At 33.9% G+C, this 23079-nt stretch overlaps 1 protein-coding gene across 35 annotated transcripts in view; it reads left to right on the top strand.

Annotated features, from left to right (window-relative positions):
* Positions 1-23079, top strand: part of ABI3BP (ABI family member 3 binding protein) — a 232156-nt gene that overhangs the window by 79908 nt on the left and 129169 nt on the right. For all 35 annotated transcript variants that reach the window (XM_039856992.1, XM_039856985.1, XM_039857007.1 and 32 more), the window contains exons 3-6: positions 3718-3783; positions 6522-6654; positions 17964-18145; positions 18689-18744. In XM_039856992.1, coding sequence (XP_039712926.1) covers positions 3718-3783; positions 6522-6654; positions 17964-18145; positions 18689-18744 — 437 coding nt within the window. The remainder of the gene's footprint in view (positions 1-3717; positions 3784-6521; positions 6655-17963; positions 18146-18688; positions 18745-23079) is intronic.

Here is a 23079-nt window from a genome sequence, read left to right as displayed (position 1 = left end):
AACTAAGTAGATTTTGATTCCAGGCTTTCAAGTCCACGCTCATGCTCAGAAATTTAGTTTGAAATCAAATTGTGAAAAAGATGGCAGGGGTAAATAAATCTTTTTTTTTTTTTTTTTTTTCAGTTCTTTCACCTGGTTTCCTTTAGGATCATCCTGGCTTATTTTCTATTTTGTGGAAACTTGCATGGCAGAACTAAACCTCACTATGACAGTATTCTAAAGCAACGTGGCTTGCAATGCAGATGTCCTCTAATAAAAAAAAGAATTGGTATTTGTGAAAGAGAAATTATGGATTATTTGTATTACAAAAAAAAACTAGTACCTTATAAAGGATTTCAATAGTAGATTTCCTTGAACAGTAAGCTGTCCGTATTCTCCACCATAGGGCATTTAAAATATTAAGCCAATTAGATTTAGTCTGAAATATTGTACAGGCTTAACAATTAGCAATGGAAAGTCTATTAAGGTAACTTCATCCTACATGAATTTTCTTGACATTTTAATCATACATATTCTTTAAATGAAGTAGTGTATTTTGGCATGTGTTGCCAGAATTTCTAATCAGGCTACAATTGTATATATTTCCAGGTTGCTACTAATCCACAAAGAATTTCATAGTGCAGTACAGAAATAGGAATCTTGTTTTTTGGTTGGTTTATATTTCCATGTCTGTGTTCTCAATTAAGTGCAAAGACTCCTGAAATACACAAATGTCGAAAGTTTTTAATGAGCAGTGAAGGCCACCATATGCATCCAGCTCCCAACATCTCTTCCAATTTGTAATTGGTGTAACAGCCTTTGCTTTATGTAAAATGACTGTGATCATAATAAAAATTACTTTTAAATTGCTCGTATAACCATAGATCATGTATGTTATTTTTCTAGTATTTCAGGTCTTTTTTCTTAAAAACCACTGAGGCATAATTGAATCAATGTGTATCAAGGAAGGAAATAAAAGGTTAGCTCAAAGAGACTTTGCCACAGTGAGAACAATTTAAGAAAAATAGGGATTTAATTCTGTTTCTAGAAATGAATTGCAGAGATTTAGTAAAAGGATACTTTGGGGACTAGATTAAGATAGCTGTATAATTTGCAGAGCCGAAAGCAAAATAAAAATGGGGAGCTCCTGGTTCAAACTCAGGAAAAAATTGCCATCAAGATACTAAAATATAAAGTTTTTTCCTTTCTTCCACTGTTTTTTTCTCAATTTGTCTTGGTATTATTTTATTTGCTCTTTAATGTCATTTAGATAAAGAAAAATTAAAATTTTAAATTATTGGCATGAATTTTGCATTTATCTTTATATTGTGCAGTGCTAGTTTTAAATGTATATATAAGAGCCTTTAACTCCAAAGCAGAATCACTAAAATCATAATTTGTGTTTTGTAGTTCATACATGCATATGTATTTCATTCTTAGAATCGTGAAAATATGCAAAACTAACTGAACTTCTTACTTAACTTCTTGATATGTGCACATTCTACCAATACTCTGCCTTCAACTTGCTTATGAGTGAGCAAGGACTGAAAAGAAAAGAAACTAGGAATTGCTTTAACTTTCCCTTTCCTTCTACATCATCATTTTCAATATAAGTGGTTGGCGAACATAGAAGTAACATGAATAAGAGAGGATATGATAGGATTCCTTAGTCATGTGTGTTTCTTAAAATGCTATTGCTTCTTTCTTCATCGAACTAAGTTCTGGTTCGAATGGAAAGTGTGACCTCACTGAGCTGTCTGTGTTCTCCACACCCTGTTACTCAGTTATAGATATAATATGCTTACCTTGGTCTGCCTTGAGTCTCGCTGAGCTCCCAGGCATCATGAGTCCTTTGGAATGCTAGGCTAATGGGGCTCCTGGAATGCTGTATGTGAAGGGGAGGAACTGCAGTTATGCATACTATTATTATCTCCTCTGCTCACACAACTGCTCCATTGTTCCATCAAATTTCTCTTGCAAAACATAAATTCAAAGATAAAAATATTAAAAATTTCAAGATGGTGACAGCAGGTTACTAAACCAAACTTAGGACCCTTGATCCCCATGGGCATGTATGTAACTGTTGCACTCCCATGAAGCTCACTCTGTCACAGTGACCTCATCTACAAATTGGGGTGATAATATGTGTTAGGTAGCATTGCCATGAGGAGTAATTAAGTTGCAAATGCAAAGTGCTGAACAGGTATCCTGCACATAGAAAATACTCAATACATGGCATTTTCTTAATACCTATATGGCTTTATATCCCAAATAAAATCAGGAAATGATTATTGTATTCCTACTAGGAAACTTGACTTAAGTTATGCATCCTTTATAAAAGTTTCACTAAGCAAGATATGCTTTCAAACACATGAGACTCAAACACGATGAATGCTCTTTTATCTGGGTTGTGGTCATGAAGCAACTATATAATAAACAGGCAAAACTCCAAAGTCTGTTCAAGAGGTTACCTGGTTTACTTTATGCAGTGGTAATTAGTGTGGCAGGTTATAGCAAATAGGGCTGTGTGTGGTGTCCAGAAAAAGACAAAGGCTGGAGTCAGGAAAGGCAGTTGAATTGCTAGATTGCCTCTGGCTGAGAATACGGTCAGCTCTGTAAAGCCATGGGCAGAGAAGTCCGCTGTTCCAAACTCATGGAAGAGAGGTATTTGAACCTAGAATGAAGAAAAACCAAAGATGTGAGATCTGCCTGAGCAAGTAGGGATGAACTCTTATTGATTATAGCATCCAAATGAAACTTGGAGTAGAATGAGTTTCAGGATCCAAAGTTACTGAAGAAATATGGTAGATAATACCCATCAATTAGTTAATCCAGGAGAGCTTCTTATAAAATGCTATTTAATATGGCCAAAGTGTATTTGGCTTATTTATACATATATAAATAATTGGTTTAAATATATATATATTTTTTATATATTTAATAGACATTTTTAAATCAACCATTTATCTTGGAAATTCAATTTAAAAAAAGATAATTTGATAAATTGTTAGCTTATGACTGAGTTAGCACATACTAATTGTTTAAACATAATTTTATTTAAAACCTAAATATTTTTAAAAGGGATTATTATTATTTTCCATTGGCAGAATTTAGCTGAAAATTATAGCAACCTAAAATTGTGACTTTGTTTAAATGATTAGTTAGATAACAGGCTAAGTTACGCAAACAGGATAAAAAAAATAGGGCATTATAAATATTCATATTTCCACAAAAGTGAACAATTTGAGATCATACAACAGGTAATATGCCCCATGTGCCTTATGCAAGTAAGATTTTCCTTCTCTGATTTTAGCATCAGGCTGACCCCGATAGAATAACAGAATAGATGTGATCTGATTTTCAAAAAAAGTCTCTTTGCAGAGAAAAGGATTGATGAAATGTGGCATAAAATCTGTCTAACAATATTCTTTTTAAGTCTTCTCCCTTACCCCTGTCCACTTTGTTTTAAAAATCTGGATTTAATTTTCTTTTAAGACCTTTCCCCTACCCCTGTCCATTCCATTTTAAAAGTCTGGATTTAATTTTCGTTTTAAAAATGGAATGAATCTGAACAATATTCAGGAAGTATTAACTTTTCTGAATTCCTGGGTCCTCTCATCCACTGTGGTTACAATGACTAAAGCTAGGGAACACTGAGTCAGGACATGGGTGTGCTGTCGCGAGTACTGCTCGTTCTCAAAATACTTTTACTGATAAATAATTTGTTATTCTTTCCAGATGCGGAGCCTAAATATCTGATTGTTGTGCGACCTGCTCCTCCAAGTAAAAAGAAGTCATGCTCAGGTATTTTTCATTTGTTTTTTCTTTTAAACCATTTTCATCTCTTTTCTACCCACAGGGACCCAATGCCTCAGAAGCTTTAAGAATGTAGATTAGAATATGTGATTTGCACAGCAGGCCCCGGGTCAACAGATTAGAAACGTAGCCTGGTGGTAAAAACTACTTGGGATCCTATCCCAGCACCATCACATACAAACTGCAAGACCGGGCAAATTATTGAACCTCTTCTCTGCCTCCTTACTCCTGCATAATAATGTCCTTGTGAGGATTAAATGAGTTCATGGATATGTGACACCTAGGACAGGGCCTGGCCCATGGCAAGTGCTCGCTGAGAGTTGCTCCTGTTAATCTGTCTTTATTTTGTAATGTACGAACGCACGCCTTTCAGATTCTAAGGGCAAAGTTTGATGTCTAACCTTTGCTGAAGGAGACTGTTTCCATTTCAAAAGCATAACTCATTTACATGTGTGTTCAATGAATTGGGACTTGGTTTTATTTACTCTTGATCTCTCCCTTCCAAAGCTCTTCTATAGTCAAAATTGAGGAAGGACACCTTTCATAAAACAGCTAGGCAACACTCATCTTTCCAGAGTTAGGAAGTCTTGAAACAGGAATGTAGATACCACGTGAATAAAAAAGTAGAAATATTTTACATGACTAAAGGGAGATTAAAATCCTTCTTGAAACTGTCCCAATTTCTCTACTAAAATTTCTTCTCAGATCAAATAAGGAGGCTATTGCTATAAGAAAAAACCAGTAGAAGCTGTGAATATACTTTTACCATCTGGTATCATACCTTTCTAACTCTGTAGATAAGAGTTGATCTTGTTTTGCTTTTCTTTTTCCTTTTCTAGTATGAACTGTTCTCAAAATAATTCTTTCCAAATCATACTTATGTTTTAGTATACTGGATGTCACACAAAAAATCTTTTTGTTGTTGTTATATCTTTCTAAAGGGACGAATTCGGTGGGGAGCATACAAATCTTCAAATATACCTACTAAATGGGCCCTTGGCAGCAATGTATTCTGTCTTCTAAAATTATCAGTCAAGCCTGGTTACCAGAAATGAGTTGTTACAATCCCCTACTCTACCAACCTTGTGTTGTTTTCCACTTCTTTTAAGAGAAGCAGTAAATGGTCAAACATTTTGAAAAATACGAATTCTTTTTTCTGACCTTTTATATTATCCCAAAGTGCAAATTTCAATCACTCCTTACAACTTGTTAATAATAGTTGTCCAGGCAGCTTTCCATGCACTTTAAAATAAATGTCCTCTCAATATTTCAAGACTCTATTTTAAAATATATAACAATAAAATCAAGAAGCGTAAGTCCAATTCTATGGGGTTCTGGCTTTATAGTCACTGAACTTTTCCTTAATGCAAATATGATTGTGATACAGATATATAAGTCAAGAGAGTGATTATATCTTAGTAGCACTTTAGAACGTCATTTCATTTTGGGCATCTATGACACTGGCCTTAGAAATTACTTTTTACTTTGTGATGACTAGCTCAGGAAATTATTTCATCTTGCTCAGGATATAATACCCCACCCTTTCTTTCAGGCAACGGATATAACTTTTGTTTTTCTAATCTGCATTTAAGAATGATGTGATGGTTAATGGATTAGCTTTCATTCATTTTGTATTTGCATCTACCACATAAATTTTAATTTACTCATTTTTATATTAAGATCCAAACTTAGTGAAATAATTACTTGATGGTCATGTGCACATTTTCCATTTAGATACTCACTGTAAATAATATTCTTATCGCAATGATATGATGGTGATTATACTTCTGAATAGGTTTTTTTAAAAAAAGAATATAACCTACAACCTAGATGGTAAGTTTCTTAGATGTCATTTCACACCAATTCACAGTCCCAGAAAAAAATATAGGTGTGCTTTTATTTTGTCTGTAAGAGAAATGAAATGAATGAGTGTATGTGCATACATATATACATATATGTACATGTGAATATATATATATATGTGTCAGAAGCCAGCCGACCAAGTCAAACTGGGTACCTGAATGGGGAAGCGGGGACTGAGAAAAAAGAGAAGACAGACAGGGTGCAGGAGGGAGAACAGATCTCACAACTGTCTCTCCGAGTTTATTTCTTATGCTTCTTTTTATACATAATCTGTTCCTTTGAGTCTCCCAAGATAACATAATTAAAGTAACATCCTGAAGATCAAGGTACAATCGACACTTCCTTTGACACTCCCTTTGACACTCCCTTTATCTATACTTAATCTTCTTCTTCCTGGAATTCCACAGAACCAGCCTTTTCCTTATTATGCAAGCAGGCCTCCCGAGATAAACCATGCACTCTTTTGAATTTGGGGAGCTTTAGCTCCCTACATATATGTGTATGGAAATTGTGTGTGTTTATTTCAATGGTAATAATCAAGACCTACATATTCATCCCTGACTAGGTATAAACTAGGTATAACTGGATATAGTTTATATGCATACATTATACATATATGCATATGCACATATATGCACATGTATATTCACACATACACACAAATATCAAAAAAGGATATTTCATTTGATTCATGAATAAATTCATTTTCAAAAAATTAGTAATATTTGTATGCTTTATAAAAAGAAAAGAAACTTGATACTTTCACACTCTCTATTATGTTATCAAGTCATCTTTATGCATTTTGCCCAATCATGAAAATATACTAAATGTTACGAGAATTAACCCGTATGTTACCTCCATAGGTAAAACACGCTCTCGCAAACCTCTTCAGCTGGTGGTTGGCACTCTGACACCAAGCTCAGTCTTCCTGTCCTGGGGTTTCCTCATTAACCCACATCACGACTGGACATTGCCAACTCATTGTCCCAATGACAGGTAATTCACCATAATGGAAAACTTTATTTTTCATCTGAAAATTAGTGCTTGCTTTTAATAGTATTTGTACATGCTTTAGAAGAATGTGTAAATATTAGGAACGGCAACATTTACAATCACCTTTTAGCTGTCCAGCCTATTCTGGGTGTGAGGGAAATGAAAAGACCTAAGTCAGAGGCCCTAACCTTAAGGGAATTATTACCTACCTGAATAAAAAACACATGCAGTGTTTTTTCTTTCCAAAGAATAAATTACAAAGAAGAATAAGCCAAATAGCAAGTGGAATGTATCAGTGAGAAGTGTAATAAAAGCTCAGAGAATGAGGCGGAAGGCAATTAGAAAGACTGATAAAAGTTGGAAAGGTTGATCTTGAAATGGAAAAGGATAAATCTTTGATCTGACAATTGAAGAGCCAGAAGCAGTAGTTCTCAAGGTGTGGTCCCTAAACCAAGCAGCATTAACCTCAACATCACCTGGGAACTTGTCACAAATGGAAATTCTGGGGTCCCACTCCAAGCCTACTGAATCAGAAACTCTAAGGATGGGGCCCAGTCATCTGTCATTCAACAAACCCTCCAGGTGATTCTGATGCCCACTTAAGTTTAAGAATCAGTGGCTTAGAAAACTGGAGAGATGCACACAGGGAAAGACGTAGGCAGAGGAAAAGCACAGCTGGAAATGATGCTGTCATTTTCTTTAGCCGAGCAAAATAAGAAAAATCTAAGTATGTTTTTCAGTTACTGCCATTCATCCACCCAACCCATGCATTTGGAACTGTCTATGTGCAAGGCACCGTGCTAAATGCTGAACTATATTCTAAATAGGTTATAAAATATTTATCATGAATATTTACTACATTAGCTTCACAATTCAAAACTTAGAATCCGATAAGCATTCAAAAATTTCAAGCTTCAGCCAAGGCATTTTACTTAAAAAGATTTTTTATTTTAAATACACTCAGTGATTTTTTACTTTTAGAAGTTGTTTTCTTCCCTTTTTTAAAATAATAAAAAAAATTGTTACTTAAGTATAATAAACCCAGTAAATGCAAAGATCTTAGGTATACAGTTTGATTAGTTACAACAAATTGCATATAATCATATATCTTACATCTCATCCAGAAAGTGAACGTTTTCATCATCCCAGAAAGTACCTTCCTCAAGAAGCAACCACTGATTTGATTTCTATTACCATACATTAGTTTTGCTTATTCTAGAATTCCACAAAAATGAAATCACACAGTATTTCACTTTTTGTGTCTATTATCTATCATTCAGCATGTTTTTGAGATTTATTCATGACACTGCAGGAATCAATAATCAATTTCTTTTTTAAACTTGAGTAGTAGTTCATTATGTAAATATTCCAGAATTTATCTGTTCTCTTGCTGGTAGACACTCAAATTATGACTTGTTTTTGGTTATTGTGAATATAGATTTTATAAACATTTTTGTATAACACATTTGTAGACATATCTTTTAATTTATCTTAGGTAAATACCTAAAATTACAAGTGCTGGTTCATAGGAAAGATGTATATTTAACATTTTTTTGTTTTGTTTTGTTTTGTTTTCGTCTAACTCTTCCATTTATACTCCCACAAGCAATTTATGAGAGTTCTGATTGCTCCACATTCTCACCAGCATTTCATGTTGTCGACATTTTTCATTTTAGTTATTCTTGCGTAGTCATATCTCATTACCATTTCTATTGTACTAAGGTATTAAGAACTTTTTCATGTACTTTTTTGGCCATATATCTATTTCTTTGTATTTATTTTTATTTGTCTAAACTGAACTAAAAAGACCTTTAAAAATGTTTATAAGTTCTCAAAAATACCTTTCGTATGACTTTAATTAAGAAATCTAGACTAAGAAAAGAAAATATTTCCCTTCACTTGTCCGTTTTATAGTTTTGAAAGAAGAAATTCTTGGGAAAAGGCATGTAGAGGATATCGCCAAAACCAAATTTTTTGAAAAATAATTTTGAGATGTTTCAAAGAATCTGAAATATTCCTTATTTCACCTACCACTAAACTCATAGGTTTTTTGTTGTTGTTGTTGTTTTTTAAATGAACTTGAAAAAAACATACTTTCTTGTGATAATTCCAGTTTCTGGTGGATTGGTCCAGGGTGCCAATCCTGAGAAAATAAACATTTATAGATGGCTTTCTTTTAAAAAAAAAAAAAAAAGATTTTTTAGTCTCTTACTAAAAAATAAAGACAAAAGGAGGGAGGGTAGAGAAATGAGGCAAGGGAGAGAAGGAAATTTGGTATACTTGTAGCAAAACTAAGTTTCAGTAACCTGTGAATTTATATAGCATACTTTGGATATGATTTCCTCCCCTGTCCTCAAGGCTTTCCTTCAATTTCACTTAGTCCTAGTGACACTTCCTTGAAAAAATTTATCTAATGACTGATTCTAATTGATAGGTATTGTTATGGTTAGACAGCATAAGAGATAATGAATGTGGAGACAAGTAGAGGAAGAGGAACCAGGGTTTTAACCAAGGCAGTTGACTCACAGGCCCAAGCTCTTCGGGCCACGTACATCACCATTGCCCACTGGCGCATACACCCTGCCTCTGCTATTCTCATCAACTAGATGGAGTCATGGCTGTCAAATCACAATATTTAAAATCAATAATTCCACTTAGAATAAATGTTTTTGTTTTTATTTTTTTAAAACAGAAAACCTCAATAATAGCATGTCAAGATGCTAGCAAACTTTCACACTTGAGTAAGAGAATCGATGTATACTTGGCAGAAATAGGGAACTATTAGGATATGACTAAAAGAGAAGAATTAAACAGTAATGACTGAAAGAAGCACTTGGGGTACTTGTGGATTTCAATCACCCATGCCTCCTTTCATACCCTAGTTAGTGTATTTAATAAAGAGCAGACATTTTAAAGTTTTTGTGGTGGTCGAGACAAAATAATAGTCCCTATTTAAAGCTCTGGAAATATTGTATTCAATATAAGCAGCCAAATAAATCTACCAGAACAACTCTAAATTTAGTGTAATTAGAAGCAGACTTGCAGAAATTTACTCTCTTATGATCATGTAGATTTTTTTTTTAGAATTTAGACTAGTGGGTTAGAATAAGCAATAATAGTTATGGAGAAGGATTACTTCTCAAAAATTGGAAGGTTAATACCGTTGAAGTTTTCCTTCAGGAGTATCTTCTTATAAAACCGTTGAAATCTGAATGCCTTTGGCCTACTACAGAAATACCGACTGGTGTCATCTTAATCCATCGAACTCTTAGTATTTGGCAACCTGTGTAAAGTCTCTGATTTAAAAAAGAAATCACTTCTCATTGGTTTGTTGTATATCCTCATTTGTCCTATGCAAATGCAGATAATTTATTGGAAAAGCTTTTTCTTTATACTTTAACTTTGGACTTCCTATATCCTGTGTAGTAAGTTTCCAGTGAGAAAACCCCTGTGTTTTTTGTTTGTTTTAAGCTTGGAAATATTGATGAAATGTTGCTTTACCCTTGTGGTACATGTTTCTATTAGCATAGGATCCATATGAGTCTCCCATGTTTTTCTATCCTTTTCTGAGTTCACAGTGGAGAGTGGATGCACTTAATTTCCAGTTTTTATTCTTAATGAACTTTAAATGGAGGAATGTCCTCCATTTGTCCACGATATATCGAAGGTCAAAAGAAAGCTTTCCAAATTGGCTCAGGTGAAGAATAAAACATGTTTAACCAAAATTTATCTCACCATTAATGGCTTATTTTTTTTCCTTTCCATGTTTCCAGCTTGTTAAATCATTTAAGATTGCTTTAGTTTGTGCTCCTTAAAGTTTTGTGATACATTTAGATATCATTTTCATGTTTTCTAACACTTTCATATTATAATTATTTACTCTCGATATAGAATGAAGACCCTCCTTTCTCACTGGTCCAGAGAAGGCTGTTGACTTTTTGTTTCTCTCCAAGTTTTTAAGAAGCAAATATTCTCACTTGATTGAGCTCAACGCTTTGTTACCCATTTGTCTTGCCAAGTAAAATTTTAAGTTCCGTGAGGATGGGAACTATGTGTATCTTAACCATCATTATCTCACCAGTCCCTGGGCTAGCGATGAATGCATAGTAGGCTTTCAGTAAATATATGTTGAATGAATGAACAGTGAAATGTCAGCATTTTTACTTTTATATCTTACCATTACTTGAAACTTAACATGACAATATTGAACTCATCCTTTTTTCTTGAAATATTACCTCACTTGTCATTACTTTCTGAAGTACCATAATTCTCCCATAATTTGAAACATAATTTGAAACATTAGCCATTTTTTTTAATCTTTCATCTCCTATAACTAATGAGCCCCCAAGTTATATGGGTTTTGCCTTTGAGAAGTAGCTATATCAGTCTCTTTATCTTCTACCTCTCCATTTCCACATCAGTGATTCCAACGCAGACACTCACCTTACCCTGGATCCCAGGAATTGCGTTCTGGCTACTTTTCATGGCTCTTTTCCCACTCCAATCCATCCTAGCTTCTGCAATACTGAGGAAATTTAGACTATCCACCATCAGCTTACTCTTGCTTCATCCCAGATTTATTTTTACCTCTCCCTCTCTTCTTTCCAAGAAACAGATTTCTGATTTCAGGCAGTGCTCATCATTACATCCTTTCCACATCCTATAATCCTTTTAGCATTACCCCTTTGCTGCAATTGGCACCCTGACTTTTTGCTTGCAACCAAGCATTCCCTACTGAAAACAGAATCTTCTGCTGATCCTGTTATATCTTCCAAGCTACTTTTTAATATCTTTTCTTAGTTCCGAAACTTTTCGGAGTGATCCGCTGTCACATTTCTGATTTCTATACCACCCATACTGTCTTTATTCCCTTGCGTGTCTTCCATCTTTTCTACCATTGCATTGCAACTTCTCTTTGTGATTATCTGTGATCAATAAATTGCTAAATCCAGTAGAGTTTTCTCAGTTCTTATCCTTTTAAACCTCTCTGTGGAATTGTTGGCTGTACTCCCATTTTTAAACTCTTTATTTTACATTTTTATTTAGATTTTCCTCTTACCTTCTTTTTCCTCTTTTCTGCTTACTTGTCATCCTGCCTCCCAAATATGGAACAGAGTTCTATCCTTCGGTCTCTCATCTGTGTGTCCTTCTTACTTCACCTATGTCCCGTCTTTAACTGTCACTTCAATGTAGAACAGTGCTTGTCAAACTTTAATGTGCATGTAAATTATGTGGGAGACCTTGTTAAAATGCAGATTCTGATTCCATAGCATTTCTAAAAGCTCCCAGGAATTGCCAATGTTGCTGTTGTACAGAGAACAGTAGGAATGGCAAAGGTATACATGACTTCCAATACTGAACCTCTGACCATGACCCACTTCCAAAGTTCTAAAACTATATTTTAGTTGCCCATGGAATATTGTCATTAGATTGACTAGATAATAGTGGTCAGAACCTCCAACTCATACTAAATTTATATTTTCTACATTAATAAAATAACTCCTTTTCTATTACTTTAGCTTCCCTCTTCTCAAGTTCAAAAATTCAGTTTTGATTTTTATTTACACTTTCCTTGGCACCTATATCTCATATGGAGTTTAGTCTCATCAGTTCTTTCATTGAAATATAACTTTGATCTGTTCCTCTTTTTCCCGTCTTTCTGATTCCTTTCATGATTCATTCCTTTGTTATTTCAAATCTGGACTACAGCATATTAAGATTCCTCTCTCTGGTTTCTCTCTAATTCTTCCACTGCTGATAAATCTAGCTTTCTTCATCACTATTCAACTTTATTCACCTGTTGAAGAACCTCCACCAGCTTCCCACTTCCTGGTAAAAGAAATCATAGACTCTATCCAAGATTCTATCTCAAGGAATATATGAGTCATGTTCCTGACATGAGGTTTGAGTTTCGACTACTCTGCTTTCCCGGGACCTGCGTAGGGTCTCCTGCTTTAAACCACAATACTGCGATGGGATTTAAAATGCAGCCTGGCCAGTTTACAAGTTCAGGCTACAAGATGCCATGCCTAGCCACCCTCAGCACTCTTTGCTTTCATCCTGCCTTTTTAAGTTATATTCATATATAGATCTACTTCTCTCACTATATTGTGAGTTCATTTTGAAGTTGTGCATGGTGTCCCATTCATCTTCCATCTCATTAAGAACCTGTCATCATGTTTTAAAATAGTCGATCTCAACAAATGTATAATAAGCAAAAGGAATGTCAAGAACAAGCCTTAAAAATCATCTAGCCAGTCCATTTAGCCCTTGAACCTCCTCCGTAACATTTGCCATCTAGAGATCACAGTGAGTATCTCCAGGGATGGTAACATAGCATGAATGTTGAAGGTACAAGTGGCCTTGGGCAGGTTTCTTATATGCTTTAAACCTTGGTTTTCAATAAAGGTAATAATGGTAATATATAATAAGGTTGTCAGAAATAAATGAGATAATGCTGTAAAATGTGGCTATGTTAACATAGTGTCTGACATGCAGTGAGCACTCAAATGGTACTTGTGTGTTTGCTTTTAGTGTTGCTGTTTTTGATATTATTTACCTTATGTTAGAATGGCCATTTCAGACAAACTATTCCATTTAAGATAGCACTAAAATCACTAGAAACTTCTTTCTTCGTTGAGTTTAAGCTAGCCAGCAGTAGGTGAGTAAGACATTTTGGACATGGTTGACCAGCTTGAAAATTATCGCAAGAGTCCAAAGATAATAAGGACCTTAACTGGGCCCTTCAGTGCTACTTAGGAATAGAGAAGTGACAAGGACAAGAGGGATCATGCAGGGAAACATAAACTAAACTTGAAAGCAGAAGAAATCTGAACTCAACGAAAATTGGAACAGATTTGAGAAAGAAGATGAGTAGATTTTAAGGTAGATATGAAATTCATGGAGAATTGCCTTCAAGAAATTTTATGTTAAAAGATAGTGGCAGGGGTAAAAAGCAAGCATCAGTTTTATTTTTATTTTGATAGAATGGAAAATATTCAAACATCTTTTAGACTCAAAGAAAGGTCCTTGAAGAATCAAGAGAGGCTGGAGAAAGGATGGAATAAGGAAAGGGAATAAAGTTACCAAGACTCTTATTTTTCAAAACAAGCAAGAACCCTGGAATCAAGTAGGGGCAAAGAGAGAGAGAAAGGGAGAGAGGGCAGAATTTCTATCAGCAGTTATAGTCTCAGTAAGGCAAGAAGTAAGAACATTGACAAAGAGGGGTCAGGAAGTGTCCTTTAATGTGAAGAGTGCAAAGAATATGTGAAATAGATGTTTTAGGAAATATAATAGTAGCTAATTGCACAGAAATAAAAGCATTGCCGAAAAAAGTATGGCAACCCCATAAAATGGCCAACCATGTACATTAAGCCAGGCTAGTTTGTGAAAGGACTAAATTTATTTTGACATTCTTTAATTTTTTTGCTTAATATAATTCACTGGCAGTTACCTCACAAATTTTGTTTATGGGGTTTCTATCCTGTGTTCTGCCTTTGTATTTTATTAGAATAGGAAGTCTGATATGTAGCTAGAATACATTTTTAGAAAAAGAAATAATTGCAAAGATTATGTAGTCCAATCCCCCTTTCGCAATTGAGAAAATGACGAATAAGTGCGCAAAGAGACTCCTCCGAAGTCCTGCTGCTAATCTGCAGCTGACAAATATCCAAGTCAAACCATTACCTGCCTTGTCTACTACATTTTGAGGAGCTATGGATTTCTTTAAGTTATAAAAACAATTATTGATAGTATTGAGACTTTCAGGGAAATCAAAGCACAGAATAATGCCAATTGAACCAAACATTACCCTCAAAAGTTTCTTACCATTTAATTAGGATATGAGAGGTTCTCGTTCTTAAAATCCAAATTGCTAGAATCAGGCTTTCCAGAGGTCTGATCTGATGACGTTCACAAGCTGCTACCTGTGTTTTTTAAATAGACTTATTGCCTCTCTATACATTTGTGCCTAAATTTAGACACCCACAGAAAAAGATGGAATCAGTGTTTGAGCCTGGATTTTCTCAGACAATAATGGGAAGTCTGATGGTATGTTATGGTGAATACACAATAAAACAAAAGATAAAAAGCCTTAAATAATGCTAATACAAGAGTAAACTTCTTGTATTCTGGGTCATTTTACCCGTCTTTTTTCATCTCCTTTTGCCAAGCACCACAGTAGAATGGCAGTCCAGTACAACACAAAAGATATTATCCATTTGCCTGACTCTGTCGCTGATTATCAGACTTTAGACAATTCCCAGCCTCTCTTTCTCTTTCATAGTAATTCTTGCTCTGCTTGTTTCTGAGTTTATTATATGGATAAACTGAAATAAATTTTAAAAATCTTATACCCTCTGCAAATGTACAATGTAAACATTTATTATATTTTCCTTCAGTTTGCACTGATTCTATAGGAACAATGAGTTTTGGTAAGTAAAACTCTATGCACTGACACATTGCAAAATATAATTGTAGACCTAATGGCTTAAATCAGTATATTATGGTTATTGAATAATTGGCCATTTAGAACAATTGTATTCTAAATTTAGAATGACCCTATGAGCACTTAAATATCCATTCTATTCATTCCAGCAATATTTATGGAGTACCTACTGTGTGCTAGGTTGTATAGCACTTTATTATCATAAGGCCCATATTTTGCTTTTACAAGGAAACTTTATAGCTAAGTAGTCTCGTTTACTATCTCTTCCATAATTTAGACCTTACATATATTATATAATCATCTAGTAAGCCAGTGTTGATGAGGGTAAGCTGACCAAAGCAAAGGAGAAGGACTGGCTGCCTATACATTTATTTTTCCTGAGAAACTTAGTACGAGAGAGGATATTTAAAAGGCTTTGTGATCAAAACCAAAAAAATGTACAGGCTGGATTTTTTTTAATATATGAGTAAGTTCTTAGGACAGAACATTTCTGTATCACTTTATTCCTAGGAAGATGACATAAAATCAAGCTTATTGGGAATCTTGGAACCTGGCCTTTGGTAATTCTGTTAGCAGTGGGCCCCCTGGATCATGCAAGCAATTCCAGATTTCAGAAATGTATCCAAACTAGAGATTTATAACTGTGATAGCCCTTCTGGACTGATTTCAGCATCTCCACATGTCAGTAAAGTTTTGTCATAGCCAGGGCAGGGAAAAAACACCGACAACAAAAATCCCATGCATTATACTTGTCAAGAAATGTGTTTGTAAATGGCTGTTGATGTTTTAATTCACAAGACAAAGGATTAGTGTACTATAACATTTCTTTTCAGTAGCAGTTAGTATTTTGGCTGGAGCAGCCTCGTTCACTTATTCTGTCTTTTGCTACTTTGGAAAGGGGGTACTGGGGTCTGGAGAGCAGTTTTTACTGGAAAGAAGCAAGCTAATGAATGATTTCAAGCAGTACAGTAGTTTGTGACTAGTAAAAATATAAGTTGAATGTATAAAAACATTCCCTCCCTCTCTGTACTTATTAAACTGTAAACACTCTCTGCTGACTTCATGGGCATGCAACCAGTGTATTTGTACAGGGTCCCCCATTTAAAATGACCCATGCTTGATTTAATACTCTACTCTGTCTTCAACTTCTTAATAATTTTTGAATAAATGGCCCCTAGTTTTTATTTTGCAATGAGCTCATCAATTTTACATCCATTCCTGGCCCTTGTTTCCAGAGATTCTTGGTAATTCTTTCTGTATCATCAAGAACTGTGCCTGGTACTTAGAGAGTGCACAATAAACATTTTTAGCATGAGTAAATGAGTAATTTTTTTAAAGCTTTGCATACAAGCAATTGACCTGAATCTTAGTCCATCTAATTTTGCTAGGGTAGGGAGTAGAAGAGAGGTACTAAATTTTTGAAAGAAAATTTAACACACAAAAAGAACCTAAAATAGCATGACAAACCCCTATGTTTCCATCATCATACATGACAGCTGTTATTTTGTCCTATTTATTTTAAATATCTACTTAAAAATAAAAAGCACATAAAGTTTATATGTTATCTTTACCTTTAATCCCATTTATCTCCCTACCTGCTTATTGGGAGCCAAAGCACTATCACAAGTGTTGTACCCTTCCAGTATTTGTTATCCTTTTACAACACCAGGAACAATATGTAGTAACATATTTTGTGTAAGTGTTTTGATATTTATATAAATGACATGAAACTATATGCATCATTTTGTAATTTGCTATTTTCATTCAGTATTTTGTTTGTAAAGTCTATCCATATTGATACATGTAGCCCTACCTTATTCATTCTCATTACTGTACGTGGTTGTGATAAAATCCCCTTTCCTGATCTGCTGTCTCACTTAGTGAGGCGTTTAGAGCAGAGCCAGAGGAATTTTTGTCTCCTGGTTCTGCCATTGACACTAGTAAAAGTCATTAGCTGGGTGACATTGGGCAAGTTAAATGATCTTTCCAAAACTCCATTTGCACATTTGTAAAGTGGGATTAATAACTTTTACCACTTAAGATGTTGTAACAAAAATATAAGTAAAACCTAGTATGTGATAAAAGTACAAAAAAAATAGTGGTGGAGATTATCATTATTTTGCTATGTATATGTCTGAATATCATGAAGCCCTAAGCAAATATGTAACAGTGATCTTGAATTTACATTGTTTGATGTGGCTAACAGCTTGGCTGTTAGCCTGATTTTTTATTTTTTTAATAATAAGAAAAACTTCACTCTTGAAATGCAGTCCTGGTTGCATCTTAGAGTTTCAGGTTTCTCTTTTGCAAAATTGAATGATATTACCTCTAATGCAACTTCCATGGGACGAAGGGCTTAAATTCCCAGCTATAAAACTACAACGTTAAGTATTTACAAAATTACATCTATGTTCCTCTGTGCACGTAACAGGGGGGAAAAAAAAAAAGAATACCCAGAGTTTCGAAGGGCTTAAATTCACAGTTATAAAACTACGACATTAAGTATTAACAAAATTCCATCTATGTTCCTCTATGCACGTAACAGGGGGGGCGGTGGCGGGGGGAAGAATACCCAGAGTTTTCCAACTTTCATTTTGCAAAGTAACAATAATAGACCTGAGAGGTCTGAATTCTGTCAGACCATAACTGTGCTAGTGCAAAGTCCCCTACCTTGCAATTAGAAATTCAAATTTAAGCACATGTTAAGATATTTTTAATGTTCTCTTAAATTTTTAAAAGAATTGGAATAGAAGCTAATATCAATTATAGCCTTTGGAGTAGATGAGAATCTATGAGGTATTAAGAAACTTGAAAAAAAATTCTAAATCTCCCTGTGATTTTAAAGTGTCATATTTCTGTTCAACAGATTTTATACAATTCGCTATAGGGAAAAGGATAAGGAAAAGAAGTGGATTTTTCAACTCTGCCCAGCCACTGAAACAATTGTAGAAAATCTAAAGCCCAATACGGTTTATGAATTTGGAGTGAAAGATAATGTAGAAGGTGGAATTTGGAGTAAGATTTTTAATCACAAGACTATTGTTGGAAGTAAGTACCTAGAACTGTTTAGTAAGCTTTCTGTACTTTTTTCCTTTTTTCTCTAATTATGAAATTTTTTTATTATTGTGTAATATGACTTGTTAATTCCAATCCTGTAGTATTTGAGAAAACAAAAAGTGAACAGAATTTATTGAGTATTGATATTTCAGAATCTTTTTTTATGAGTGTATTTTTTAAAGTGAAAAAAATATTTGATGACTCCATTGATAACAATTCATTGGCAATTGTAGTATTTTATATTAATCTCTGACCTATGAACACCAACTGAGCCAAAAACCAATAATGTGTAAAAATGTTCAGATGGAAAGCTGGGCCACTAGAGTGAACATAAAAAGACTTTCGGGGTTCCTGGGCTTTCTTCCTGCTATCTCTTCATTCAGACTTCATTGGAATCAGTGTTTGAAATGATAGTAAATAAAATAATACGCCCGAGTTAGAGCAGGATTTGTAGTTGTCCTCAGAGTGAGTAGTAAAAATTGATTTAAGAACAAGAAGAATAAAAATAATGTTATTTTCTCTTGTTTTTGTCAGGCATAAACAAAGTAAATGGGAAAATTCAAAGTACCTCTGACCAAGTCCATACAGTGGTATGTACCAGGTTATTTTCAAGAATGGTTTTTTGTTGTTGTTGCTTTTTTTTTTTTTTTGCCAAAAACAATCGTGTCTGCACTGCACTTTTATTTAAATAAGGAAATAGTCCTATTATAAGGTACTGAGACTGGATTAACTGACTAGCTATGGGATGTCGAGTAAAGCACTTAACGTTTTAGGAATTAGCTTCTGTTTCAGAAAATAGAGGTGGAAGTATGAGACAAGATCATCTCTAATTTGTTTAAAGCCCTAAAAGTCTGCTATTCAATATAGTTACTCTAGTACCTCAGTATTCCAGATATTTTGAAATTAGGCTTATTAGCTTTTGTCCTATGGACTGTTTTTTACTATAACATGTTTGAATTGCAAATTGGTACATGCTCCACTCATAATGCTACTGTTCAGATCTTTCCCCTATTTTCTATCACTTCCTACTTAAAGGAGCCAACCCTGTTTAAAATGATGAAGCAGCTGGTTTGGTTTTTTAATGAGCTCAGCCTCTATTCGGTGCAGTAAATGTTTTTATATTTTATGTGCCAGGTGTTTTCCCCCATCTAGACACCCTTTTCCCTCTCACTTCAGAAACTCAGTCCCTTGTTCTCTTTCCCTCCACCTTTCGAAATCTGTTCTCAGAAAGCATCCTAACAGTTATGTGCTGCCTGTTATAAATGGAAGCCATTGCTATAACTATCACACAGATGTTTGCATTTAAAATCACATGCCCAGCTATAAAGTGAAGGACGTTATGTTACTGAGTAGGTAGAGGAAGCACTTTGGTGAGAAGAGGGGAATTTGGTTCTGACTTTGGTGCTTAGGTATTGGAAGTATTCAATCAGGGAAATATTCTACAGTCAAATGAACATGAAAAGACTATTCATGGTTGCAAATTTGCTCTATTTAATTTGTACATGATGTATATGGATGAATATCTTTTTAGGTCTAATTAAGTAGTCCACAGAATACTCCATTGATCATGTAGCCCTGTGGGGAAAAAAGTACATACCTCACTGGAATAAAGAAAATACAGAATTATTTCAGTGACAGAGAATGGGTCTGGATGAAATAGAATTGACTGAGAATTAATCTTGCTAAGGCCAATGTTTCTATAGTTTTAATAGGCAAAAAAAGTATGTAGATTGGGAAATTGTTATCGAATCAAGATTATTAGATTATTATAATTGTCCAGGAAAGTATTTTGATGTATTTCAAGTCATAACATAAGAAAGGAGATTGCAGGTAAATTCTCAGGCCTGGATGCATTCATTCATTTTCTTTCTTTTCCTTTTCTTTTTTTCCTCCCCCCCGCACCTTCTTTATTTTATTTCTCAAAATTTTATCTTATTCTCTCTGTCCCTCCCTCCCTCCCTCCTTTCCTTTTCTTTCTTTCTTTCTTTCTTTTCTTTCTTTCTTTCTTTCTTTCTTTCTTTCTTTCTTTCTTTCTTTCTTTTCTTTCTTTTCTTTTCTTTTCTTTTCTTTTCTTTCTTTTTTACCTTTCTACCTTCTTTTCTTTCTTTCTGTTTTGATTTTTTCTGATTATCTAATACTTAAAGATTTAGAATGTGTAAAAATGCAAAAAAGAAATATTAACAAAATTACCTGTAACACTGTCAAATAATGACCAGAATAAAACCATTTATGATCTATTATTAAGACTTAAGAACATTTTTTATTTCTAAACATGTTTTCACTATAAAATTAAAATCATGCTGTATATGTAATTTTACATCCCACTCTTTTTGCTTAGCCAAAATATGGCATAGCATATTTCATGTCATTACATGATCTTCATATACATAATTTTAATTGCTGTGTATTATGTGTCTAAATACATGTTCACCTATCCAATCAGTTTCCATTTTGTAGGCATTTACTTCTAATGTTTTTTAAATTGTAAGTGATATTGTGAACATTTGTGATCATAAGTCTTTGTTCACATTTCTGATTGTTTCCTTATAATAGATACTTAGAATGAGAATTAACAATAGATATTTTTAACATTTTTTTAAACTTCCTAATATATATGGTCAAATTTCTTTTCAGAAAGGTTGTAACAAATTTATAATCTTGCCAGCAACATATTGGAGTTATCTTGCTATACTACCCTGATTATCAACATTATGTATTTTCATCACTAAATTTCCAACTAATGTAATGGTGTAAAATGTTTTTTTAATTTCTACTTCTCTAATTGCTTATAAAACAATACTTTATTCACTTGTTTATTAGCCATTTGTATTTTCCATTTAATGAACTTTACTTTCAGCTCTGTTTTTTGGTGTGTTATTGTTTTTTATTGAAGAGTTTAAAGTCTATAAATTAAAGAACAGGAACCCTTTGTTATATGATTGAGAAACATGATATAACATTTGTTATCATCTTTGTTTATAAGAATTTTTGAAATAGGCAAGTCTTGATATTTGCTTAATCAAATTATTTGTCTTTTGTGTTATCATATCTTCAATTGCACATTTTAGGAAGCCCTTCTCTATCTAGAGAGCACATAAATATTTTCCTTTTTAAAGTTTGATAAGTGGCTTGATTTTGTAGTAATTTTTGTAGTAAGCTATGTGGGTTTTCTTTTGCTCTGTTATGTGTAGTAAGGTTCTACATTGATTGGATTATATGTTTTTTCCCAAACTATTGACCAATTGGCTCAGTACCAAGTATTGATCTATGCCACTCCCTAAATCCCTTTGGCTTTGTTTCTCTTAAATCCAATCACAGGGAATAGAGTTGCTCTTCATTCTCTTCTGTAACAATCTTCAGTATTGTTGTGAATGGTTTCCTAGGAAGCATTTCTTATCTCCCACACTCTTGGCTGTCATGCTTTATCTTACATGTGATTCAATGATGTCATTTCTTTCATTCCTTCTTTTCAGCAATCATATCTCAATAATTTGTATTACTTTTGGCAAACTATTTCATTTGGTGAGTTACTCAGCAAGATTAGGAAAGGTGATTGACATTTTCCTCCTAAGGACTTAATTTCTTTTTCACATTACAATAGTTATGACCAAAAAAGCCAGGAAGAAACTTCCTGCATCTCTGACACAGAGTTAGATATTTTATTACTTCAAGTTGTGAGGCAGAATACCCGCAGCCAGCTCTGAAGAGCTACGGTTTGAAAGTCTTGGTTATTTCCAAAGGAAAACCCAAATTAACTGAAAAGATATTTTAAGGCTTCATTGTGAGGCTTTCTCTGTTGTTACCTTCAGGCTAGCATAAAAAAAGTGTTTCTTAAACTGTCATCTGTGCTCTTGGGTGGCTCTGGAATATAGGAAAGTTTAAAAGGAACCACTTGGGACACCTTGGCCCTCTTATGTGGCCACAGAATTGATTCGAAAAATTGTTTCGATAATTTAGAGGTATATTTTAATCCAAATAAAGTCAGTATCAATCCAAATATTCACCCATCTCTTCTCTGAAACTGATCTTAGAAGGCAGTATTTCAAAAGATATTAAATTAATTCCAGATGTTTTACTTTCAGAATTGTAAGGAAAAGGCGCACTGAAAAGTGTTTTTATTCAGATATGCATAAGTATACCTAAAACTTATATGCAGGAAAAACTCCTTAACACCTTCTCAAAAGACTCCTTAACACCTTCTCAAAATATTTGAAATGGGAGGAACAGTTTGAATTTTATCCGTTTTTAAAAGATAAATAATATTTACGTCAAAGAATTTAATGTTGATTTTTTTCAGCTTCAAAGCATACACTTTAATTACAGTGTTTTATTGCTCCTCCAAAGTAGCAAATGATCCTGGTATTAATGTGTATGGCTTGAGGAAATGATATAATGCAATTTTAATCACTTACAGTAAAAGTTAAGTACAAAAAAGTAAATGTTGACTACACCCCCCATCTTAAGCATATGGTTACATCGTGTATCGTAATTCGTGTCTCTAAGCACGTGTTCTGCTGGCAACTCCCAGCACGCTTGTGCCGGGGACATGTAGCAGGGGTCTCTTTTGTTTCGTTAGTGACTTTGCTCTACTAATTGTTAAATACTTTCAATATCATTCCTGTTTATACCTCTAGAAAAGTCAAAGAAAAGGTACATGCATAAACAAAAGCATGATTCTTTCTGTATATGTCACTTGAAATTCATGTAATTGAGGAAGAAAAAGCACATTTTTATAATTGTGCTATTTTTTTCCATGTTGAGAATCTAGAACACTCTTTTTATAAAGGTGAAAACTAATGCTTACTGTTAGGTTTTATTAAAGAAAAAATTTTAAAAGATGGCTAAAAAGACCTAATTTTAGTATATTGTCCCTATGTTAAAAAAAAAAAAAAACTTATCTAACTAGTTCACTAAACAATTTTTGA

This window comes from Pteropus medius, unplaced genomic scaffold (genome assembly GCF_902729225.1).
Source record: "Pteropus medius unplaced genomic scaffold, Ma_sr-lr_union100, whole genome shotgun sequence".
Taxonomy (NCBI): domain Eukaryota; kingdom Metazoa; phylum Chordata; class Mammalia; order Chiroptera; family Pteropodidae; genus Pteropus; species Pteropus medius.
This window is presented reverse-complemented; position numbering and strand designations above follow the sequence as displayed.